Consider the following 23099-nt stretch of genomic DNA (forward strand, 5'->3'; position numbering starts at 1 on the left):
TGTGCATCTAAATCTCGGCGTATTTGCCGTCTTCCTCTGTCTTTTATTTTCATCTCTTGCCTGTACTTCTGCACTTGCACCTTGCGAAGCACGATGAAAGGCCCGGCGTATGAACTGATCTGGACTCTGAAAGGAAACCTGTGACCCTGTGAAACTGGGTTTGATTGGTCAAAAAGGAAAAACACCACTTCATTATTACAGGATGAACACGTCACGTGTTTCAGGTTCGGGGTTAGCAGATGGAGCTGAGGCATATTAAAAGCTGAGGTAAACCGACAGCAGGTGTGTGGGGGCCTCGGGGTCCCCAGAGTGCTCTATAGTCATCCGATCCGTACTCCGTCCTTTGAAGGGACCTGGTACAGAACCACCGTGAGTACAAACACCATTTTTTTAGACCAAAGTCAGAACCACTGGTCACTATTTTCAGTTGGACAAGGTTTCTTTGGAACTGGACCAATGAAGTCCAGCTGGACAACAGGACGCCATGCTGGGTGGTCGCGCCCTGCATTTCAGCCAGACAAATAAATATATTAAAAATATAAAAAATAAAAGTTAATAAATAAAACAGTAAGTGTGTGAGTGTGTGTGTTAATAGACCAAAAAAATGCATTGATTAATTTAAAGAAAAGAAGTAACTAAAAAATCTGTATCAAATGTGAAATTTAAAAACAAAATACAAATAAAGGAATAATTACGAAAATATCAAAATAATAAAATCTTCTAAATATTATTTCTTTAGACTGTAAAGCCAGTTTGTTTTTCTGCGTCAAAACCGCCTGTTTGTCTAGTGACAATAAATGTTTAAAGTAACACTGTGACCTGCTTGAAGTGTTTTATGTCTTTGGATTTTATTGTAGGCAAAACTTTGAGAGGCTGAAATTGATCGTCATCTTGCTTTCGGCTGCTGGCCGCTTGGTCATTGCTTTAAACAAACTAAAATATTAATTTAAAAAACAAATATTTTGTTGACACAACAGACGGCACAGCATGGCCTCGGCCCACAGGAGGGGTCCATCTCTGGCCCTGGGTTGTGTTTAGAAGAGTAAAATAATGAAAGACTTAAATAGGAGGAAATAGAACATGTTTTTATGTTTGTTTGTTCCTCTTTTTCATTTGTAGGTCAAGATTTTTTTTATTAAATCAATAAATAAAACAAGAGCAGGACAGAAAACATTACAGGGGCCTCACTTTGTGTTGAAAAGTGGTGGGGGGCCATAAGGGCTCAGGTTGGGGGGAGGGGGGAGGGGCGGGTGGAAATGTCTTTATTTATATGAAGGGAAATTCAGCTGGCAGGTGACAATTCATAAATATATAAATATAATCCTGTAATGAGCAGCTTGTTTTGTTTTTAGCTTAAGTTACTTTGTTTCTTCTATATTTAAATTGCATCATTTTCTTAATGTGCAAATAAACTTTTCTCAAAGCATTTTCATTTGTTAGTTAACAAATCTCCAGGGTAATGACACCCATGGTCCATTATAATTTACTTTTGAAATAAAAACAAAAGTAAAAAGATGATTTGTCAGGTTCTCAGGGTCTGTAGTGGAGACCACTTCTATCAAATATATTTTTATTTTTAATGACATAATTGATTCAGTATTTTATTGGGGGCGGAGAAGAACAGAGACACGCAGCAGCCGGCAGGGGGCGGCACTGCACCTGAAGGCCGCCAATACAACTACAGAAGAAGAAGTTAGCCGCACAGGGGCTTAGCATGCTAACCGGAAGTTAGCCTCGCAGCGCAGCTCAGAGTGAAAACAGAGTTCGTGGAGAAAAGTTTCGAGCGATGGAAATGAGTAAAGTCCAGGTGCTGAGAGCGTTGGTGAAGCAGCGACTGAGTGCGGCTGCTGAAGAGATATTCGGGCTGTTTGAAAGAACGATATCAGAGTACGAGCAGGAACTCTGTCGGTCCAAAGAGGAGAACCAGAGACACCGGAAGCTGCTGGACGCGGTGTTCCAGCCTGAAGTCCGGCTGCACAGAGCAGGTCGGTTCTCTTCATATTTACTCTGAACTGCTGCCTGCTGTTCAGCCTTTAAACTGCCTTTCAGTTCCTCCGTCACGAGGCATTTACGTCTTAGAAACATTAACTCCCGGTTAGACAGGCTGCTAGTTTTTACCCAGACATGTGATCAATCTGTCCTCGATGTGTGGACAGAGGGTTGTCTTCAGAATCAAACCTGTGTGCGTCTCTATAATAAGTGTTCACACACAACGCGAGAAGGAGATTTTAACGCGATGACGTTAAGAAACAACTCGCCTTTACTCCAGCTGTATGAACCCAAAGTGAACATTTTGCTGTGATTAAAGAGCAATAAACGGATCAAACTGATGCCGAAATAACGACAACATGATGCAGATTTGTTAAACATATGAATTCATGCTTTGTCATGTCTGTCAGCGAGACAGCAGGACAACAACTTCTAAAATGTTTGTTTTCTGAATGGAGTTCGGATCGATCAGGGCTATGCTATGCTAACTTGGTCACAGTAAAGTACAACGACAGCTGGAATAAAGTTACAGACACGTGTTTTCTGACCAGGTAGTTCAACCTCCAAGCTTTCTTTTCTCCCAGCAATGTCCGGTTTTTATATAAATTTGAAGTAGTGCCAAACGACTCTAACAACAACACTGTGTGCACGGAAGCTGCTGAGAAGCTCGAGTGAAGATAAATCAAGTTGTAATCCTATAAACTAAAGTAAAAAGCTTATTTAATGAAAGCCGTTTACTCCGAGCTCCGATGAGGGGGACAAAGAGTTTTTAAGTGTGTTGGTGGAGCTGGGCTGGACAGCAGTCACTGAACACACTCCTCTGCCCGATGAAGGTGGTCTGCAGAGGGTGCTGGGCGTAGTCCAGTATGGACAGCAGTTTGTCCAGGGTCCTTCTTTCCTTCTTCAGAGAGTCCAGCTCTGAGCCCACCACTGAGCCAGCTCTCCTCACCAGTCTGTCCGGTCGACCGGCGTCTCTCTTCTTGCTGCTTCCCAGCAAACTGCAGCATAAGAGGCAGATGCAGATGTTGAAGGACCCCAGCCCTCTCAGGAAGCATAGACGACTCTGCCCTTTCCTGTGGAGAGTGTCCATATTTGCTGTCCAGTCCAGCTTGTCATCCAGCTGCAGCCCCAGATATTTGTAAGTCCTGACCACCTCCACATCGACCCCCTTGATGGACACAGGCTGGAGATGTGGTTTCTTCCTTCTGAAGTCCACCACCATCTCCTTGGTCTTGGAGGTGTTCAGCTGCAGATGGTTGGTGCTGCACCACCTCACGAAGTCCTCTACCAGGCTCCTGTACTCCCCCCCTCCTGTCCATCCTTGATGACGTGTTTTTATAGGGCAGGGCAGCTCTAACCCACACCTCCAATCTCGTCTCATTGACTGGACGCCAGGTTGGCTGATTCCTGACTCCACTTAGCTTTTAGTCCCTAGCTGAGGGGTTCACATACGGTTTCCACCCTGCCCTGTGATTGTTTACACGCTGTGTTCAATAAAAACACGTAATGTCTGGTTTTAGTTTAAGCAGACTGTGTTTGTCTGTTGTGACTTCAGATCACATTTTATGACCAATTTATGCAGAAATCCAGGTAGATGGATGCATGTCAGTGGAGGCTCCTCTGGTATTGGTTGAAATAGACGTAGTGGGCGGAGGCTCGTCCTCATGATCCCCCATGATGGTCTGAGCCTGACACCTGGTGGCCAGTTGGGAACATCTGCACCTGCTGCTGAAGGACGCTGACGGTTGATATTTCCTGTGTAGCCTCGAAGTAGAGCTTGTGTGTGTGAACTACGTTGTTAAGGATCACGGCCAGCTGTTTACTTATATATTTAATTTATCTTAGCAAAAACCAAACACTACTTTGAACACGCCCTGGTGAACCGGTACTTGTGATAATTCATCGTTGAGAATAAAATATTGGAATTGGAAGTAAGCTTTGTTTGTCTAATTGGAAATCAGGCCAGCTTGGACTCAACCGGAGCGGGGTGGTGATCAGTCAGCTGCCTCGTGTTGAATACAGGTGCATCTCAGAAAGTTAGAATAACTTGCATCAGTCCACTCCTTGTGGAGCTCCCCTAAGTTCTTGAATCGGCTGCGGTTGTCCCTGTTGCTTGTGCACCTTTTCCTGTCACACTTTAACCTTCCGGTCACTTTAAACATGCTTTGATCCAGCAGCCAGCCCTTTCAGCCGGGACCCTCTGTGGCTCACCCTCGCTGTGGACGGGGTCAACGAGTGTCTTCTGGACAACTGTCAGGTTTCTAAGGTTCTCATAATTTGAGATACGGATTGGATTTTTGATTTCCATGAGCTTCAGGGCTCCAGACTAACTTTTCCACTGGTAGCACCATGAGGAATGAGGAGGGATGTGAGACGCATCTCTGTTAGCGAATAACATGCCAAAGACAGTGATGGTGCACTTCTACACCGCCATCATTGAGTCCATCCTCACCTCCTCATTACCATCTGGTACGCTGCTGCCACCGCCAGGGACACCGCCTGGTACGCTGCTGCCACCGCCAGGGACAAGAGCAGGCTGAAGCCCCCCCCCGTTAAAGAACACAAATGTCTCTGCACATCGGAATTTTACTTCATTTCATATCATGCACAAACCTGGAACGTCGCACATATTTGTTGTTAATTGTTGCTGTTCTATATTTTTATATTGTCAATTTATATATTTATGTACACAAAATTCTCGCCCATTGCAACACGTATCCACAACACAAACCGGAGTAATACACATGTAAATATCAGCCACGTTGTTCTTTCTCTGCAAATAGTTGTATTATTTTTCTTTATTATTCTTGAGCGGGTACGTTTGTTATGGAGAGTCCGCCCTCGGTGAGTGTTCAGTTCCTGTTAGAAACCTCCTGAACGATCAACACCAAAAGGAATCCTAAACTAAAAACAAACTGAGCAGCTAAACTGAGCTAACGTTAGCAGCAGCATCTCAGCAGGAAACACACCCGCTGCTAGCTGGTTATGTCTTCAGGTCCTCCTTGACCAATCGGCAGTCTGTTTTCACATCACCTGTTGGTATTGCCTCAGCTCACCTGGAATCTCGCCGGAGGTGATACCAATTACCCAAATACTAAAATGGTGAGACCATTTTTTGCAATGGGAAACACTAAAAAGCTGAGTAGAGTCGAGGTGAGTCGAGCTGGTACCATACGCTGGAAAAGGAGCTTTTGTAAAGAAAAAACTGTGTAACAGCTGAGCTCTTTATTCACAAATAAAGTGGGTTTCAAACAGAGTTTAGATCTTAAATAGATGACAAATAGTGTCCCTTACGTTTATCATCACATTAAACTTTCAGATCAGATCAAATGCTGCTGAATGCCAGCCGTACCTGTTTCATCTCCTTCATGTACCTGCAGGAGTTCATCAGAGCAGGTGATATGTGGCTGGTACATCAGAGGAAACAGCTGACTTTACATGAACTAAATAAATCACATTATTAAAGGTTATTAAATTAAATCATCTTTATTTTTGAGTCACTATTATTGGTTCATGTATTAATGTTTTTGCTGTGGTGGCTTTTGTTACTATGGTAACTTCTTGCATTATCATTTCTCCCATAATGCCTCTGTGTTTCAGTGAGTCCTGCAGACGTCCAGCAGCTGTCAGGGAGCAAAGAAGAGGTTCCTCCTGAGCAGCAGGAGTGGAGCCTCAGTCTGGACCAGGAGGACCCAGAGCCTCCACACGTTAAAGAGAAGTGGAGCCTCAGTCTGGACCAGGAGGACCCAGAGCCTCCACACGTTAAAGAGAAGTGGAGCCTCAGTCTGGACCAGGAGGACCCAGAGCCTCCACACGTTAAAGAGAAGTGGAGCCTCAGTCTGGACCAGGAGGACCCAGAGCCCCCACACGTTAAAGAGGAACAGGAGGATCTCTGGACCAGTCAGGAGGAAGAGCAGCTTCCAGGGCTGGAGGACGCTGATATCACCAAGTTCCTATTCACTCTTCTCCCTGTGAAGAGTGAAGAAGATGATGAAGAGGAACCTCAGTCCTCACAGCTTCATCAGAGCCAAACTGAACAGATGGAAACAGAAGCTGAAGGAGAGGACTGTGGAGGACCAGAACCAGCCAGGGACTCTGCTCCAGACAGACTTTTACAACCTGAGACTGAAGACAGGACTCTGAGAGTCCCTGTCAGTGATGTGAGATGTACTATGAAGAAACCATTGAGCTGCTCTGAGTGCGGGAAAGGTTTTCGCCATATGCCAAATCTGAAGATGCACATGAGAACCCACACGGGCGAGAAACCCTTTACTTGCTCAGTTTGTGGTAGAGGGTTTTCTCAGAAGGCAAACTTAAGTCGTCACATGACACGTCATACAGGAGAGAAACCGTTCAGCTGCTCTGTTTGTAAGAAACGTTTTAGATACAGAGGAGACGTTGGGAGACACATGAAGATTCACACAAGGGAGAAACTGTTACTCAGTGAGATCCACCAAGAGTCAGAACCAGATAAGACTGAAGACGGTTACGGTGGCAGGGAGAAGACCAGAGGACCTCGGTCAGGTTTAAACCCTAACAAAGTCCCTATCCATGTGAGACCTAGTACTGACAAGAAACCAACCACAAGATTTAGTCAAAAGGGAGATCTGCTGACTCGCTCGAGGATTCATACAGGAGAGAAAACCTTTAGTCGCAGAATCTGCGAAAAAAGCTTCACTCAAAACCTACATCTGACAAAGCACATGGCGGTCTGCTCAGAGGAGTGCAGCACCTGGGATCATCAGCTCCGAACCCCCAGGTGCGTTGGTCCTCAGTCCTCACAGCTTCATCAAAACCAAACTGAACAGATAGATGCTGATGGAGAGGACTGTGGAGGACCAGAACTAGCCAGGGACTCGGATCCGGATAGACTTTTACAACCTGAGACTGCTGATTCTGGAGTTGAAGTCAGTGATGGTTGGAAGGAGCCCAGAGGACTTCAGTCAGGTTTAAACTCTCTGAGAAGTAATGGAGTAAGTGATAGTACTGCTGAGAAACCACGTAGTTGCTCTGTTTGCGGTAAAGGTTTTAGCCGCAAATACTCTCTGAAAATCCACATGAGGATCCACACAGGAGAGAAACCGTTCAGCTGCTCAATTTGTGGTAAACATTTTAATCAGCGCTTCCACTTTGTTGAACACATGAGGCGTCACACAGGAGAGGACACGTTTGACTGCTCGCTGTGTGGTAAAAAGTTTGGTTACAATTTCCGACTGAAGAATCACATGAGGACTCACACGGGAGAGAAACCGTTCGGATGCTCGCTCTGTGGAAAAAGATTCGCCCAAAAAGGAAGTCTGAGACAACACATGTTGCTTCACACATGATAGGAAGTCTCCAGGAGAATCACTGGACTCTGGTCAGCGTGTCGATGAAATCCTGAAACTGCTGAGAAACGTTCCACTTTACATTTCTTACAACAGAATTCAAATGGTAGAACAATGTGGACCATGTGGAAATAAGACCTGGGGTTCCTCAGGACTCTTTTTGTCTGTTCTCACTTCGGCCGTCAGCGTGGACGGCAGAGATGTGACAGGAAATCAGCTGGTGGTACAACAAAAGTCTTAAACCCCACCAAGTGTTTGTACAAAGCCCTCAGAAGGTAATAAAAGCTGTTAAATGTGGTGAATAAACGCTGCTGTAATGTTCTCAAATGTTTCTGTGGCTGTGTTTGGAATCGCTGTGAGCCAACTGCACATACTCTCACCACCCAACATCAATATCAACTTTATTTATATATCACATCTAAAACGACCACGATACTTTCCAAGGTAAAAGTACAACAATAATAAGAGTACACAGTCTATCAGAGTCTATGACATATAATGGTATTAAAATCTCCTGGGAAAATAAGTTTGTTCACTTGAAAGAAAAGCCAAAGAGATGTTTTGTCACTCTGCAGGCTGCGAGGCGGGCGGATCACTAGCTGTAGTTTTTATTTTTATTTTTTTATAACAAGCAGAAACCTCCAGGTCTGAAACTGAAGCCAGTGCTGAAGCTTAAACCTGCGTCCTCTCCAGCAGCCAGCAGGGGGCGACTCCACCGGCTGCAGAAAGAAGTCTCTGAGAAACTGTTTCTACTTGTCAGCTGATTTATTCCCTCAGTAAACACTTTCCTGATGAGTTTCTGGTCTCAGTCGCTAGTTTCAAGTCTTCTTCAACACAGCATGATGTTCATTTAGTAAATTATGGTCCCATTTAGAGGAACAGAGACCAGGAAGCAGGGGAGGCTTTAGGGCGGGGCTACAAGCTGATTGACAATCAGGATAGAGGCGACTCGTATCCGCTGCTCTGTGTAAATTTAACCAGCGCCGCTGAAAAAGCTCATCAGGAGTCGGCTGCTTGTTTGTCCGGTAAGAACGTTTTGTTTTTAGCCTGTTTGTCGCTAGCTAAAATTAGCATCACAGTTAATGTGAATTACAGATGCACCTTGCTAACCAAGCTAGCTAGCTCCACCCTCTCATCCAAATATGGTCAAATGCCAAACTGGAGGCTTCAGAACGGCGGTCCACAAACCAACGGGGGACGTCACGGCTGGCACGCCCACTTCTGTTATCCAGGCTGTGTTTTTACTAAAATTGATGCCCAAGCACTGAAGGAGGACCTACTAGCACTTTTACGCCACCAGATCTACAAAAACATCAAAGGTAAGACACTTCGTAGCTGTAAATGTCTGAACGTATGTTTGTTATTTAATGAGTTCTCCTGGTGGAACCTGTGGAGGCTCAGCACCGTGTTCAGTGTCCTGCTACGCTCAGTCAGGTGCTCGGTGTTTGATGTGTGTTTTTGTAAAAGTAGTTAGCATTAGCTGTTAGCTGAGCTGAGCTCTGTTACAGGGTAACTAAACTTTATTTTCCATGTGTCTGGGTGATCATCGGATCAACCTTGTTTAAACTGGTCCAGTACTGATCGAGCTCGCCGCAGTCAGCAGCAGGGAAACAGGGCTGCAGTAATCCTCACCGGTAACTGTTCTCCGTCCACTAAAGAGCTTGTTTTTGCTGCTGACAGGCTCACATTGTTTTTACAAGGATCCCTGCAGAGAGTTGAACCTGTTCAAAGCCACCAGACTCCATTGATAAAAACTGTATTTTTACCTGGCAGAACACGGGAGCCCACCGCTGCCTCTTCAGTCAGTTAGTTTGTGTTATTGTGTGATTTCGTTGTCTGACACAGACTAACCCATGGAGGCGGCGGTAGACCGGAGAGGTAAACGACTGTTCTGAAACAGGAGTCATTCTTCAGGTCGACCGTGCGGCATGAGGTTGCGTGAAGAGGCTTCTCCTTGTTGCACGTGCGTTCTCCTGTTAATAATGGTTCCTGAGTAGCACAGGAAAGGAAACTCTTGTATTAGCAGTCTGGGCCTGTCAGCGCAGAAAGCAGCTCTTCAGTGGACGGGGAACAGGTAAGGATTACTGCAGCGGACCAGTTTCAAAACATGTTGTCTCCATTAGCCTCCTAATGTCCCGCCCCCTCCAGGCTGTGATTGGTTGTTTTAGGAAGAGTGACATTGACGGCGCCTCACCTTGTTTGAACCAAAGGCAGCGATCAGGTTCCGTGATCCTGGTTTTCAAGGAGAAATCCCAAGACTGGTTCTCTTCTCGTCTTTCACAAACCATCAGCAGCCGGAGGGACGTCGTCTCACTCCGATTCTGTTCTCCTGGTGCTTTGTGGGAGGTTTATAAAATATCAGGTATATATTTAACAATAATATGCTAATTATTCTTTATTTTACACTCTGCCCCCACAGTGTCTGCTTACAAAACTGCTACTGTTAGCTACGGCGGCTACTGTTAGCTACGGCGGCTACTGTTAGCTACGGCGGCTACAATGGCTACAGTTAGCTACGGTGGCTACTGTTGACTACGGCAGCTACAATGGCTACTGTTAGCTACGGTGGCTACTGTTGACTACGGCAGCTACAATGGCTACTGTTAGCTATGGCGGCTACTGTTAGCTACGGTGGCTACTGTTGACTACGGCAGCTACAATGGCTACTGTTAGCTATGGCGGCTACTGTTAGCTACGGTGGCTACTGTTGACTACGGCAGCTACAATGGCTACTGTTAACTACGGCGGCTACTGTTAACTACGGCAGCTACTGTTAGCTACGGCGGCTACTGTTAGCTACGGCGGCTACTGTTAGCTACGGCGGCTACTGTTAGCTACGGCGGCTACTGTTGACTATGGCAGCTACAATGGCTACTGTTAGCTACGGTGGCTACTGTTGACTACGGCGGCTACAATGGCTACTGTTAGCTACGGTGGCTACTGTTGACTACGGCGGCTACAATGGCTACTGTTAGCTACGGTGGCTACTGTTGACTACGGCGGCTACAATGGCTACTGTTAGCTACGGTGGCTACTGTTGACTACGGCGGCTACAATGGCTACTGTTAGCTATGGCGGCTACTGTTAACTACGGCGGCTACTGTTAACTACGGCGGCTACTGTTAGCTACAATGGCTACTGTTAGCTACGGTGGCTACTGTTGACTACGGCGGCTACAATGGCTACTGTTAGCTACGGTGGCTACTGTTGACTACGGCAGCTACAATGGCTACTGTTAGCTACGGTGGCTACTGTTGACTACGGCAGCTACAATGGCTACTGTTAACTACGGCGGCTACTGTTAACTACGGCGGCTACTGTTAGCTTTGGCGGCTACTGTTAACTAGGCAGCTACAATGGCTACTGTTAGCTACGGCGGCTACTGTTAGCTTCGGCAGCTACTGTTAGCTTCGGCAGCTACGACGCCCCCTTTGGAGGTCTTCTGGCAGGTAAAGCTGGGAGCAGACCCCGGGAAGCCCGAGACCCCGCTGGAGGGGTTAATATCACACCTGGCCGGGATCTGGGAGGAGCTGGAAAATGCTGCAGAGGAGAGGGACCCTGGAGAACCCTGCTTAGCCTGCTGCCACCCGACCTGAAGAGCCGGAAGATGATGGATTATTGATTACTGATTTTCAGTTAATACATTAATCTGAAACATGTTGGACGGGTTAGGGTCAGGTAACCCTCTATTCTGTGAAGAACTTTAAACTCCTGTAAACAATGTTGTGCTCTAATCAACTATTTGATCATAAACCCATTGTAGAGTTTTAAATGGTGATGAAACAGCAACAAACATCAACAAATTTATTTAATGTTTTTCCAGCAGCCCTGAATCAAAGAATAGAAAATAGAAAAAGTGATTTCCAGATCATTTTACTGTTTTTACTTTTAATGGACACATATAATATGTTTTCTACTTTCTGTGAATATAATCCAATGAATCTTATTTCCATCCTGTACAGACGCCTTATTTTGAAAACCGGGCGTTGTCATGTGTGCATCCTCCTCGCGCTGAATTCATCCAGTCCGACCCGGTTTGATAAATAATGTTGTAACATGAAGACTTCACAGCCTCTCTTCATACTAAAGAGACAAACTGACAGGATAAAGTCTCTAACCTGCCTGTCAGCTCGCTCTGGGCCGCTTCACTTACCGTAAAGGCTGGAATACGTGTGCACTCCAAATGTAGTCGCAGCTAGCTTAATCTCCTTCTCACAGATGAGACAGAAACAGACCGCTACCGTAGTTACCTTAAGTGACTAAGCGGTTGTCTCGAGCTAGATGCCAAAATGTGTGAGCGTGTGAGCTCGCAGGAGCACCCATAGGCCCGAGGTCTCTAACATTATTATGGAATGTGTGAAAATATTTTCGGTTCATTTTGAAACTATGGCGGAGCAAATAAATGTCTCGTTAATTAATGGGAAACACTGCATCACTTCCTGTAACCGAAGAGAGTCAATAGGTGTGTTTGACTTCATGCGGCGCTGCGCTGAACTACCGGCCTGTGGCTCTCACCCCCATTCTGATGAAGTGCTTTGAGAAACTGGTTCTTCAGCACATAAAGAACAACATCCCAGCCAGCCTGGAACCTCGCTCAGCACTCTGGGTTTAAACACAACACTCTGCAGCTGGATACTGGACTACCTCACAAACAGACCCCAGTCAGTTCGGATTGGCGGACTCACCTCCTCCACTCTAGTGCTCAACACCGGAGCCCCCTCCTGTTCACGCTGTACACCACGACTGCATCCCCCGACATGGAGAGAACTCTGCTGTCAAGTTTGCAGACGACACCACCATCATCGGCCGGATTTCAAACAACGATGACCCCACCCAGCCACAGCCTGTTCACCCTGCTGCCTTCTGGGAAAATAAGTTTCTGCTGCCGCACCACCAGACAGCTTTCCCCCCGACGCTATCGGACTCTTAAACTCCTCCTCAGCACTGCTCCAGTGATCACTGTTTATTTCCGTTTTATGATTGTTTTTGTATTACTGTTTATTGTCTGCTATTTAGCAGAAGGGAGTTACAAACTTCATTTCACTTTACAACCTGTTATATTGTGACAAATGTCATTTTACTCACTGATCCATCATTCTGCAAAAACATTTTTTAAAAACTTCCTTTTATTTATGTGAAATATTTAATATACGCAGGAGTAAATAATCTAATTTATAAATATGAAACACAGGAAATAAATTCCTCTGATTGATGAAAGTAGATTCACTCTGACTCGTGCTCTGATAACTTCCGGCCCCATCGGGCTGTTTCCGGTTAGCATGCTAAGCTACCTCCAGTAGCTCCGGAGGCTCCCGGGAGATGAGTCCGAGGTGAAGCCGGAGAGCAGCAGCTTTATCCGGACACACGGAGGCTCTGGCGGCTCCTCGCTGTTGGTGCCAGAGACTCTTTCTCAGCACAACAACGGGACTCGTTCACAAGCTAAACATGCTAAAGACGCCATCTTGCTAAAAACAGTTCTTTGGTAACCGCAACAACGGTTACAGCTTCCGGTGCAACTTTCCAAGGCATCACAATAAAACGTGTAAAAGTCACGCGTTTAAAACGTCTTATTGTAGTTTATTTCTTTTTTCTTTAGTCTGCAGTTACAAATGATCAGAAAACAGTTCGGGTGTGATCAACATTACGGGTCAGACATCACTGTGAGATTTAGTTTCAAGCCCGTCCCCGGAAGTGACCGTTGATGTTTCGGTCGGTTTGACGCTGGGTTCGGTTGGCGGACTGAACCGTTAGCTGGACCCAAATAACGGCGGAACGGTCACAGCTGAGTTCCGTAACCAGAGCAGAGATGGACCGACACCGTAAGCTCAGCTTTTTAAAACCGGAAATGAAGCTGAGAATAAGAACAGGTTTGTTTACTGCTTTAGTGCTCAGCCAGTGATGCTAAGCTAACGCTAGCACATTCCCGTCAGATGGAGCTTTAACTTCACTGAATGTCACTTACTGTGCTTGAGTTTCAGTCGGTCCTGCAACCCGGAGCTAACGTTAGCTTAGCACGTTAGCAGCTGCACGGTGAGCTTTACCTGCGTTATCGCGGAACTAGTTGACCTTTAACCCCGGCGTATCACCATGGTAACCTGCTCAAAAACAAACAATAATGCTCTGAAGCGACTCATTGATTAGCTGATTAATAAGCAACTATTCTGATGATCAAATCATCGAAAGTCCCACATATTTTATAATAGTTTCTCTTCTCATGTTCGGTACCAACTGATGTTCAATCACTCACTGTCTAAAATAAAAAGAGGCCTATACAGTTGTTCATACACGCGTTTACAGCCGGGAACCTGATCTACAATAACGATAATATATAATATTATGGTTTCATCTTCACATAAAAAGTGCAGTTTACTGCTGCCTACGTGCAAACAGACAAATAAGTAAAAAGAAATAAAGTAATTATAGAATAAAATCGAACAGAGTAGAATCAAACAAACACTTATAGTAGCAATGCAAGAAGAAAGAAAGGAACAGGAGGTGAACCGGGGGTTCTGGGAGACCCTTTATTTGGGTCTCTGTTAATAATATTACAGAGAGTACGGTATAGACCTGCCCCACATGAAAGGTGCAGTGAGATCACTTATGTTTTAAACTGGCACTATATAAATAAACTTGATTTGAATTTTGGTGAAGGAGGTTCTACGGGTCATTAGGTTCACGCCATTTCAGTCATATTTGATGTTTGTGTGATCACTGTTCTCAGCGGACGTCCAGCTGCTGTACTTCGATGTTCTTGTGGTCACTGAGGAGATTCCACAGGTTCTTTAGGTGGTTCTAGTGTTCCTTGAGTTGGTGCTTGTAATCTTTAAGGGGTAAATAGTTGCACTTATTGACTATTTTGTATTATGACGGTGTGTAAAAATGTGCCGAAAACAATTATAATGTACTGAAACACACACTGAAGCCATTACAACAAGTTTTATATTGAAAACTACAAAGAAGATTTTGTTTGCATAAATGTTAAAATAACAGCCAATGCCTTTTGTAAACACATGAAATCATTATCAAGATTTTATATTTTATATTATATAGGTAATGCAACGACCCCATGCATAATTGCATGAAAACAAAGAAGTCTTTAGCAGACAGTGATAGTAACTGCAGCGTTTCTCCTGTTCGGACACTTTCACAAAGTTGATAGCTGCTGGATTTAAAATGAAGAAGATGCTGGTTGGTTGACTAAACTGCGTAACGTGTTCTCATGTGCAGTGGACGAGTAGAGTCTCCATAAACGATGCACACAGCAGCAGAAAGAGCACACTGAGAGCCTGAGTTTACACGCTGTTAGCATGAGAGACAAAGCAAAGCTAAAAGTTAACTCACCCTGCGTTCACTATAAGTCCATTTTCTTCAACCAAGTTTCCCCTCACAAAAACTAAGACATGACTAGACTTCAGAGTGAGTGAATAATCTCTGCTGATGTCTCAGGGACACTATGGTGTCTCACAGTGGATTCGAACCTGGGTCTCTCGCACCAAAGGCACATGTCTTATCCACTGCCCCATCACCACCCTGTGTTGTTGTGTCGTTTACCATGGTTTATCATTAAACCATTTCATCCCTAGTTCTTATGGTCACTAAGGTTGTTCAAGGGGTTCTGTAGGTAGTTTTGGTGTTCCTTTATGTGGTTCTTATGGGTATTGAAGCCCGTAAGAAGATGCTCTTATTGAAGTTCTAGTAGTGCTCTAGTAGGGTTAGGAGGATTAATCATTTTAGCTCTAATTCGGATTTGATGATATTCTTTATATACATCCAGTAGTTTAAACCCAAAACACTTTCACTGGGCTATTTAGGTGGTGATTGGGCTCACTGAGGGGGTTCTAGGAATCTGGTGGTTCTGTTTTTCCTTTAGGAGGGGTTATCGGCACAGAGAAAATAGATTTTATTTCATTTGTTTACTGTTCTCTGTAGATGTCCAACAGCTGTTTGGAAGCAAACAAGAGGTTCCCCCTGAGGAGCAGGAGGGGAGCCCCAGTCTGGACCAGGAGGACCCAGAGCCCCCACACATTAAAGAGAAGTGGAGCCCCAGTCTGGACCAGGAGGACCCAGAGCCTCCACACGTTAAAGAGGAACAGGAGGAACTCTGGACCAGTCAGGAGGGAGAGCAGCTTCCAGGGCTGGAGGAGGCTGATATCACCAAGATGCCATTCACTCCTGTCCCTGTGAAGAGTGAAGACGATGAAGGTTCAGGTAGGAACAACATGGACGTGTTTATTTAGCATGTTTTAAAGGGAAGTGGGTGGAACAGTCTTCAAAAGAAAAAGTTTTAAAAGTTATTAAAGGACGACCTTTAGGAGGTCCTAGTAAAACGTTAGGTAGTCATTCAGGTGGTGCTAGGGATCCTTTAGTGGAGTTTGTGGTCATTTAGGTGGTTCTACTTTTTTTGATGAAAGTTCTAGTGGTCATTGGAGAGATTCTATCAATCATTCTGTTGGTTCCAGTGGTCTTTCAGGTAGTTCTTTTAAAGGTCCTGACAGCTGAACACACTAAACTGCCCAACGAACTGTCCGTCGGACAGCAAGCCTGATGTAAGACAGAAGTACACACATTACAGAGTACGGTCTAGACCTGCTCTTTTATGAAAAGCGCTGTGAGATAACTGTTGTTGTGATTTGGTGCTATATAAATAAAATTGAATTGAATTGAATTAAAGTAATCTAGCTTACATGACTGTCAGATACAGTGATGTTCCAGTAATGTTCGCTAAGCTAATTGTTCAGAGCAGTGGCAGCAACCTGGATGTAATGTAAGCCAACGTCAACAGGATGAAACGTCTGTGTCATTTACACAGGGGACGCTGGGGACATGTCCCCGTCATTTTTCGAGAGTGTTTGTGAAAATGCTTTGAAAAATAGCTTGCAACATGAAATGTTAAATAAGAAATTAGAGTGCTTTGGGAAAGGTTTATTTGCTCTTATTTATTTATTTTTCAGTAAGAATAAACAAGTTGCTGATTATAAAATGACCCAAAAACGTGCAGCAGCAGTAACTTTAACAATCGGCCAGAGCAGAGATGGACCGACACCGTAAGCTCAGCTTTTTAAAACCGGAAATGAAGCTGAGAATAAGAACAGGTTTGTTTACTGCTTTAGTGCTCAGCCAGTGATGCTAAGCTAACGCTAGCACATTCCCGTCAGATGGAGCTTTAACTTCACTGAATGTCACTTACTGTGCTTGCGTTTCAGTCGGTCCTGCAACCCGGAGCTAACGTTAGCTTAGCACGTTAGCAGCTGCACGGTGAGCTTTACCTGCGTTATCGCGGAACTAGTTGACCTTTAACCCCGGCGTATCACCATGGTAACCTGCTCAAAAACAAACAATAATGCTCTGAAGCGACTCATTGATTAGCTGATTAATAAGCAACTATTCTGATGATCAAATCATCGAAAGTCCCACATATTTTATAATAGTTTCTCTTCTCATGTTCGGTACCAACTGATGTTCAATCACTCACTGTCTAAAATAAAAAGAGGCCTATACAGTTGTTCATACACGCGTTTACAGCCGGGAACCTGATCTACAATAACGATAATATATAATATTATGGTTTCATCTTCACATAAAAAGTGCAGTTTACTGCTGCCTACGTGCAAACAGACAAATAAGTAAAAAGAAATAAAGTAATTATAGAATAAAATCGAACAGAGTAGAATCAAACTTATCACTTATAGATATTAAATTGTCACCTGCCACCTGACTTTAGTGTTTCCCTTTGCATAAATAAAAACATTTACACAATAAATTGATATAGGAAAGGCAGAACAGGAAACGTCTCCAATGCAGGAAATTAAGTGTTTAATGCTCAAAACTTTCCGGGGGCGGAGCCCCAGACCCTGCAGATTATAAATTTCAGTTTGATGATTTCTACTGTTAAATTATCGTCACATCTCGTTCTCGTGACAGCAGTATGGTGCATCGCCACGTCTCGTGAGCTCAGTGTATGGTCACAGCCCTGATCTGAGTCCTTATTACTACTTTCAACACAAAATGATGCCCCTGCATGTCGGTATCTTTCTCTTGTTGCAGTAGACAAATGCACGTTATCAAAATGTAAGCTTAAGACAGACCCCTCTTCCACCGTCTCTCTGCGTTTCTCTGCTTGCGTGTCCTTCTCACCTTTTTAACCCCTTTACCTTTGCATGCCTGCTGTTCACAGAATCCACTTGTGACTCCTTGAATACATAATGCATTTAAATCCCTACATGCTACATATTATGATTATTATTATATATTGTTTGCATTTGTCGTCGAGGTATTTTTACTTTATAGGTTGTATATAGTGTATAGGATTGTATAGTTTTTATTGCAATTTTTCTATTTTCTATATTTCTGTTCCTAACTGTTGCGGTACTTTGTTTTTCTTTTTATTATTGTTATTGTATGAACCAAACACCAGGCCAAACTTGGTAATAAAACATATTCTGATGTGAAATGTTATAAATAACAACAATAATACTTTAAATAGTACAGTAATAATAAGTAAGTACTAGTTTAAATGACACTTACCGTGGTAGCTTCTTGTGAGGGGTTCCAATGGCGATCACAACAGCAAACTAGTGTAATATTATAACATTAAATAAAAAGTTCAATTTTAATCTAATAGTATACTGGTAGTATGTTTGTGTATATGTTATATCATTTTACTGTATGCATTGTCATTTTATGTAAAATAAACTATATAGCCCACTGCTAGTTTTGTTTCAACAAAAGGCACCTGATAGGGCTAAATAGCCAGCTAGCTAAACCCACAACCTCCTTATCTTCTCCCTGCTGTCCTCTGTCTCGCCGCTCCAGCTGCTCACATCTCTGTCTTTGTATTTGTAACGAGCTCCTCAAGCGGCCACCGAGCGACCCGCCAACCGGGATCTCTCCCGGCTAACACCAGCTTTGTGTCGCGTCCTGCCCACTAGTCAGGCGATGTGTTTTCAACAATTAGCGCCGCCGCATGCGCTGATGGTGGTGCTGATGGTCAGTGAGGAGGTCATAGGGGTCCTGTAGGTGGTTCTTGTGGTCTTGAAGAAAGTCCTTGTGCTGTTTTGGTGGTTCTAGTTTTCTTCTAAAACGTTTTAGTGGATCTTTTTGTTTTATTTGTTTCATTTTTTAACCTATTTTGTTTTCTGCACAAATGCAAAAAGACTAAACATGATAAACCAATTGAACTCAACCCTGTGTGTGTTTTCTGTTCTTTGCAGACGTCCAGCAGCTGTCGGGGAGCAAAGAAGAGGTTCCCCCTGAGCAGCAGGAGTGGAGCCCCAGTCTGGACCAGGAGGATCCAGATCCCCCACACGTTAGAGAGAAGTGGAGCCCCGGTCTGGACCAGGAGGACCCAGAGCCCCCACACGTTAGAGAGAAGTGGAGCCCCGGTCTGGACCAGGAGGACCCAGATCCCCCACATGTTAGAGAGAAGTGGAGCCCTGGTCTGGACCAGGAGGACCCAGATCCACCACACATTAAAGAGGAGCAGGAGGACCTCTGGACCAGTCAGTCAGAATCAGACTGGAACCTAAATCCAGATAAACATTTACAACCACATACCGAAGACCAGACTTTAGACTTGTTTAAGACTGAAGCCAGCGATGAAGACTGGACAGAGACCAGAGAACCTCAGTCAGTTTTAAACTCCCTTAAAATTATTGAAGTCCCTGATATGAAATGTAAAACGAGCAAGAAAACCTACAGCTGCTCCGAGTGTGGGAAAATATTTGGCCGCAGCCCACATCTGAAGATCCATATGAGAACTCACACCGGAGAGAAACCGTTCAGCTGCCCTTTCTGCGGTAAAAGCTTTACACAGAAAGTAAATCTGACGTACCACATGTCCGTCCATACCGGGGAGAAACGCTTCAGTTGCCGTTTCTGTGATGAACGATTTACCTGGTATACTCAGCTCAAAAGCCATCAGTGTGTTTGTGAGTCCTCGCAGCTCCATCACAACCAATCAGAGGAGGACACGGAGACCGGCGAGAAGTCATTCAGCTGTTCTGAGTGTGGGAAAATATTCAGCCGCAAGGACAATCTGAACATACACATGAGAATTCACACCGGAGAGAGACCGTTCAGCTGCACAGTTTGCGGTAAAAGTTTTAAACACGGAGGACATCTGACCCAACACATGTCCGTCCACTCAAAGGAGAACCGTTTCAGCTGCAACGTTTGTGGAAAAAGATTTACTTGGCTTTACCAGCTGAAGAGACACAAGTGTGGTAGTGAGTCCTCTCAGCTTCCTGAACTCTGGTCCAGTCAGGAGGGAGAGCAGCTTCCAGGGCTGGAGGAGGCTGATATCACCAAGTTCCCATTCACTCCTGTCCCTGTGAAGAGTGAAGATGATGGAGAGAAACCTCAGTCCTCACAGCTTCATCAGAGCCAGACTGAACAGATGGAAGCTGATGGAGAGGACTGTGGGGGACCAGAACCAGCCAGGGACTCTGATCCAGATAGACTTTTACAACCTGAGACTGAAGATGACTGGACGGAGACCAGAGGACCTCAGTCAGGTTTGAACTCTATGAAGGTCCCTGAAGTTGGTACAGGAAGTAACGCTGGCAAGAAATCATTCAGCTGCTCTGAGTGTGGGAAAATATTTGGACGAAAGGAACATCTACAGACCCACGTGAGGATTCATACCGGAGAGAGACCGTTTAGCTGCTCTGACTGCGGTAAAACATTCGGCTGCAAGAGGTCGCTGCTGGGTCACATGACCAGTCACACGGGAGAGAAACCATTCAGCTGCTCTCAGTGCGGGAAAAGGTTTGGCCGAATGGTGAATCTGAAGACGCACGAGAGACTTCACACGGGAGAGCGACCGTTCAGCTGTCCGTTCTGTGGCAAAGGTTTTACACAAAAGGTTCACATGACGCAGCACATGGCCGTCCACACGGGAGAGAAGCAGTTCAGCTGCAGCATCTGCGACAAGAAGTTCACCTGGCTGTCAGGGTTCAGACGACACAAGTGCGGCAGCGAGCAGTCGGAGCTCGATGAAAGTCAGACCGAGGAGAACTCGGAGACGGAACCGGGTGAGAAACCCTTTCGCTGCCGTCAGTGTGGGAACAGATTTAATCACAAGCACAATCTGAAGGCCCACATAAGGATTCACACGGGAGAGAAGCCGTTCAGCTGCTCTGTCTGCGGGAAAGGCTTCACTGCGAGCGGAGCTCTGAAGAAGCACCTGAGGACTCATTCAGGAGAGAGACCGTTCAGCTGCTCCGTCTGCGGCGTACGATTCACACAAGGAGGGAACCTGAAGCGGCACATGGCCCAGCACACGGGAGAGACGCGAGAGAAACCCTTTCACTGCTCCGTCTGTGGGAAAAGCTTTACGCAAGTCTCCAACATGAAGCGACACATGACCCAGCACAGCGAGACTGAAACAGCTCAGCCACAGGAAGCAGGAAGCGAAGCTGCGATGGTTCCGATCTGACCGAGGATCAGCAGGAGGAAGCCCAGAGTCTGCTGCCGGCCTCAGACTTCGTACGGTCACTGACGGCAAACCGTCCGACTAGAGACGACAGCCGTTGTTATTACCAGTTACAGTGGTAACACAAATATGTACACAGTGTAAATGCGGTATATTTATATACATACTGTACAGTATATCTGCGTACTGATTACATACAGCACAGGAGCGTCCTTCCTTTATTAGAACAAACATGGTCGTGTCTGTTTGTTCGGAGGCTGCAGATGAAACTGATTTTATTTCATGTGAAGTAGCTCACCATTCATTTCATTACTGATCATGTGATCCGGACTGATCAGGACCTGTTAGTTATCCCTGAGACGAGGGGAACCAGGTTTTCTGTTCCAGAGAGGTGACTTGGACTCATGGTCCAACCAGGTCAGGTTCTGTTTGTCTCCTCTCACAGAGCCGGACTCGCCGTTTCAGGTCCTTGTTGGTCCGCATCAGTCAGAGTCCTGCTGGATCTCAGTGTGTCTCTCAGGACCGTCTGAAGCTCAACAGCCAACTCTTTCAGCGCGTCCGTCCCAGAGAACAACTTTTACCGTCCTGAAGTTACTGTGTTCGCATCATCCCGAGCTGTTAGCAGGGACGCAGCGATTCCAGGCTTTGCTGGTCCGATCGCAGTCTGAGGAATAATCACGTTTCACGACTATAATCCATTCATTTAACAACACCAGTAATGACTCAGGTTGATTTTTAATGACATTAACAATTAGATTTCTATAAAATGTAAGTATTCTTAACATGAGAGGAATATTGAGGGGAAACTGTTACTGTCATCAACTCTCATCCATACGTGTAGGTTTCAGTGTGAATGATGAGAACGTCTCTCCTGAGTGTGATTAATATCTGGAACGCCGGGAGTCGGTACTCTCCAGAGGACGACGTTCTTCCAGCCATTATCAGCGTGGAAGCCGGGTCCAGCGAGCGCGCGAGCTCGGCGTGCGGCGCGTGTTGCTCGACGCAGCGACAAACCGCCGTGGCGCGGCGCCGGCCGCTGAGAATAACGGGCCTCGTCGCGCTGCGGTGGCTTTGAACGGTTCCAGCTGCTGTGTTTGTTTACGCTGACAGCGACACGTTTATATTTAATTCCCCACCGACCTGCCGCGTCGTTGAACTCTGTGATCACGTGTGACCTTTACTTGGGCGCCGCGTGCAAAGCTGGCCGGTGATCCTGCAGCATCAAGTTCCTTTAGCAGGAACCTTTTAACGCAGGTGATCCGTCAGCTCTTAAATAACGCCGGGGTTCGGTGTTGGTGCACCTGAGACTCTGCCGTCTCTCTGCTGGAAATAAAGCTTCAGTCTGGTCCCTCTGCCAGAGTTTAGCCGGGGAACAGCAGCCTCCGTGTCTCCGAGCAGCTGCTGCTCCTCTAACTCTGTTTTCAGTTTGTGCAACAGAAACACTCGGTGTAGCGGAGACTTTACGATTAATTAACCGTGATGTTTTAAAGTAATCGCTGCATCCCTGTTAGTCACATAATGTAAAGACAATCAACAGATGTGTTTCAGTTAGAAACTCCTGGACTTCTCCTGGTTTTCATGTTCAAAACGTTCATGCACATTCAGGATCTCTCCCACAGATCTGTGTTCTCTGTGTTCTCTGTACTGAAACTCCACCAGCTGCTGTCGGTGCACCGGTGTCACATCAGCTGGCCGGAGTTGATTCGCTCTTCTGTTTTGAGCGACTGAGGGGACGGGTGGATCAGAACCGCGGGAACAGGTCTCGGGCTGAGTGACAGTGAGCATCATGCACACGCTCCGTTATAGTAAATAAACACACACGATCCTTTTCATATATTTCTGTTGGACGCCGTTGGTTTTAGCAGCGTTTCACTGCTGAAGCAGCTGGAACAAACTTATCTGGATGTAACGCAGGCTGATGATGAACTGACGCACACTGAACAAAACTTTATTGTTCACCTGTTGACACTTTAAAGATAAACGTGCACACTCGGGCGTTACCGTCTCTGCGTCCACCGGCTCACATGAGGCCTTTCTTTCTGAAACAGGACCTGGTCTGGACCGATGACGTTCCACACGGGAACAGCTGTTAAAGACTCCTGAGGTTCTTCAGGTTCTGAACGTGGCGGCGATATAAGCAAAGTGTTGCTTTGTGAATACAAACTGTTTAAATGTTTGTTCGCTTCATAAACACACGGTGAAGCTTTGCCTTAAAATAACTTTATTAATCGCTTTGACGACGCAGCTGCACTTAAATTCACATTAAATGTAAAAGTGTAAAAGTCTGTTGTCTTTGTTTTGTTCTAAGCAGAACTTCAGAACGCTTCAGTACTTTTTTTCATCGTTTGTGG

The 23099-nt window shown here is 45.4% G+C and overlaps 2 protein-coding genes and 1 long non-coding RNA gene across 3 annotated transcripts; 2 read left to right on the forward strand and 1 right to left on the reverse strand.

Annotated features, from left to right (window-relative positions):
- The first annotated feature begins 1690 nt into the window (after positions 1 to 1690).
- On the forward strand, positions 1691 to 7641 carry LOC119906959 (gastrula zinc finger protein XlCGF26.1-like). Its single transcript, XM_038724439.1, has 2 exons — positions 1691 to 1985; positions 5590 to 7641. The coding sequence occupies exons 1-2, from the start codon at positions 1787 to 1789 to the stop codon at positions 7314 to 7316; spliced, it is 1926 nt and encodes a 641-aa protein (XP_038580367.1). The 5' UTR covers positions 1691 to 1786; the 3' UTR covers positions 7317 to 7641.
- On the reverse strand, positions 5870 to 14124 carry LOC119906964. The gene is made up of 4 exons (XR_005445060.1): positions 13279 to 14124; positions 10826 to 10908; positions 9511 to 9651; positions 5870 to 5958 (listed from the first exon to the last, which is right to left on the reverse strand). It is a non-coding gene; the product is annotated as an uncharacterized LOC119906964 (long non-coding RNA).
- Positions 12508 to 23033, forward strand: LOC119906957 (zinc finger protein 665-like). The gene is made up of 3 exons (XM_038724436.1): positions 12508 to 13183; positions 15246 to 15524; positions 18527 to 23033. Exons 1-3 carry the CDS (start codon positions 13123 to 13125, stop codon positions 20749 to 20751), a joined length of 2565 nt encoding a protein of 854 aa, XP_038580364.1. The 5' UTR covers positions 12508 to 13122; the 3' UTR covers positions 20752 to 23033.
- Positions 23034 to 23099: the final 66 nt, after the last annotated feature.

The sequence above is a fragment of the Micropterus salmoides genome, unplaced genomic scaffold, assembly GCF_014851395.1.
Source record: "Micropterus salmoides isolate LMB-PRFRI ecotype aquatic unplaced genomic scaffold, ASM1485139v1 Ms_hic_scaffold_17, whole genome shotgun sequence".
Lineage (NCBI taxonomy): Eukaryota > Metazoa > Chordata > Actinopteri > Centrarchiformes > Centrarchidae > Micropterus > Micropterus salmoides.

Coding starts and splice junctions, on each gene's coding strand:
- LOC119906957 (XM_038724436.1), top strand. CDS start 13,123: ATGGACCGACACCGTAAGCTCAGCTTTTTAAAACCGGAAATGAAGCTG. Junction 13,184..15,245: donor GAAGCTGAGAATAAGAACAG/GTTTGTTTACTG, acceptor TGTTCTCTGTAG/ATGTCCAACAGCTGTTTGGA. Junction 15,525..18,526: donor TGAAGACGATGAAGGTTCAG/GTAGGAACAACA, acceptor TGTTCTTTGCAG/ACGTCCAGCAGCTGTCGGGG.
- LOC119906959 (XM_038724439.1), top strand. CDS start 1,787: ATGGAAATGAGTAAAGTCCAGGTGCTGAGAGCGTTGGTGAAGCAGCGA. Junction 1,986..5,589: donor AGTCCGGCTGCACAGAGCAG/GTCGGTTCTCTT, acceptor TCTGTGTTTCAG/TGAGTCCTGCAGACGTCCAG.